This window comes from Palaemon carinicauda, unplaced genomic scaffold (assembly GCF_036898095.1).
Source record: "Palaemon carinicauda isolate YSFRI2023 unplaced genomic scaffold, ASM3689809v2 scaffold199, whole genome shotgun sequence".
In the NCBI taxonomy this organism is placed as follows: Eukaryota; Metazoa; Arthropoda; class Malacostraca; order Decapoda; family Palaemonidae; genus Palaemon; species Palaemon carinicauda.
The window spans coordinates 48,184-50,000 of record NW_027169578.1 but is presented as its reverse complement, the minus strand read 5'-3'; the positions used below and the strand labels follow the sequence as shown (position 1 = coordinate 50,000).

General features: G+C 39.5%; 1 protein-coding gene across 1 annotated transcript in view; it reads right to left on the bottom strand.

Moving 5' to 3' along the window:
- The window catches only part of LOC137635921 (uncharacterized), a 15,349-nt gene extending 13,806 nt beyond the window's left edge, over positions 1-1,543 (bottom strand). Inside the window, exons 1-2 of the mRNA XM_068368362.1 lie at positions 1,331-1,543; positions 1,101-1,217 (exon numbers count right to left, since the gene is read on the bottom strand). Coding sequence (XP_068224463.1) covers positions 1,101-1,217; positions 1,331-1,406 — 193 coding nt within the window. The 5' untranslated portion in view covers positions 1,407-1,543. The remainder of the gene's footprint in view (positions 1-1,100; positions 1,218-1,330) is intronic.
- Between the last annotated feature and the right edge of the window lie 274 nt (positions 1,544-1,817).

Genomic DNA, 1,817 nt, shown 5'->3' with positions numbered 1-1,817 from the left:
GCTATTGGGTATTTTACTTTAGTAATTTCAATAGGTGTATTTACTTAATCGTTAATGATTTTTGTTTGAAAACTATTAAAAGTCTTGATGTGCTAACATAATTGGATCCTTTCTTTGTGAAAAATGAAGAAAATACAGAAAATAAGATGTTTACACTGGATAGCCCGGTTTTTTGAACACTGAATATAAGTTTAGTCATTAGCCTTGGACGTTAATGATTTTTTATTCGACTTATATTGAATGAAAATTAATCCGGAAGGAGTTTCTTACAATCGAGTAAGTTTATTACTCACTACACTTCAGTCTTCTGCAAAAACTTGAGGATAACCTTTTACAAGTCTCGTCGTTTCTTGAATAGATTTTGAAGATATAAAGCCCTGTTTAGGTAATCTTGGTGTTGTGAGTGTTTTATGGCACTATTGTTTGTTAAGAAATGCAAAATTCCCCGAATTTTTAGTTATAGCGAAGATTTCGCGAAGCACTTGATGAAAAGGATTTTCAAAAATGTAATCAAACAGGGTTCTTGGAACTTTACTTAATAAAACTTAAGGTCTGAGGTATTTGTAGTTTTGTAAGATTTTATGAATAATTTGAAATGCGATCAGAATTTTGCTTTTGTCTGTATATTTGCTTGGTATAGAATAATTCTTAAAGATGATATTGAAATGCCCCTCAAAATTATTGAAATTTTATTTGTGTGATATTTTATTGTGTTGACTCTAATCTTTTAATAAGTTTATTGATATTATATGCTGAACAAGAATAAGCAACCAGTATCTCTTAAAACTTCAAGAACATGATAAGATTACCCCAGTTATTCAAACTATTACTTTTTGGAGATTAGATCATAACAGTTAAGAATCAGCTATTTGATCTCCATATATTAAAGCGCAATTCGTTAACGTGAGCATTTTAGGTTTCTTATTTATTACCTTAGAGTTGAGTAAAAGGGTCCCCAAGACAAAAAATTTTTCCCCTCTTATTTCCACTGCTTCGGATTATTACATCAAACAGGTAACCAACGAATAATGACAAACATCATCCAAACCAAAAGCGTATCTATTTTTGCAGACCAACGGAGAGGCTAGAATGTCGTATACCTGATGTCCCAATGATCTTCATATTCCTGTCTCTCTCACAACACCTCGTCTCGCTGACGGCTTCCGTCTGGAACGCATTTCTGTCCCTTGCATCATAACTCGGCGCGTGGAAGTAAGCTAGAACGAGAATTGTTAAAGAGTATGAGATTCCACAGTTTTTGAAACATTGAAAAAAAAATTCCAATATGAAAACACAAATTTTAATCCATTTTGACTCCCATGCAGCCTACCCCTTGCACATGGCGACCACGCAGCCATCCAAAGGGCCGACCAGATAACAATAACGCCCTTGGTGAGCGGGGACATAGTCCTTCGTAAAGAGTCGCGGCGGTTTTGTCACGGGAGAGACGATAAAGGAAATCCTTTTTTTCCAGAGCGTGGGACGCCGTAGGATCGGTAGCTGAGCGGCGCGAATTGAACCACAGGAGTTGGGCTACTGGAAGCTCCGGTCTGGCTGCCGCTCCTAATAATTATGGAGGGGGAGCAACGACGGCGGCGGCGGCGGCGACGGCGGTATGGGTGGAGGAAGGGAAGGGGGCGGATGGAGGAGTCTGATCGTCGGGAGGCGGCGATTCCTATCCCCCGACCCACATGTCTTTTTTTACGAGGATATTCTGGTCCAATCAGACCATCTAAACCCTCCCAACAAACTAGACCAGCCCCGGGTTCCTACGTGGCCACGCCCCCCTACCCAACCCCCATCCTCAGAATGAATGG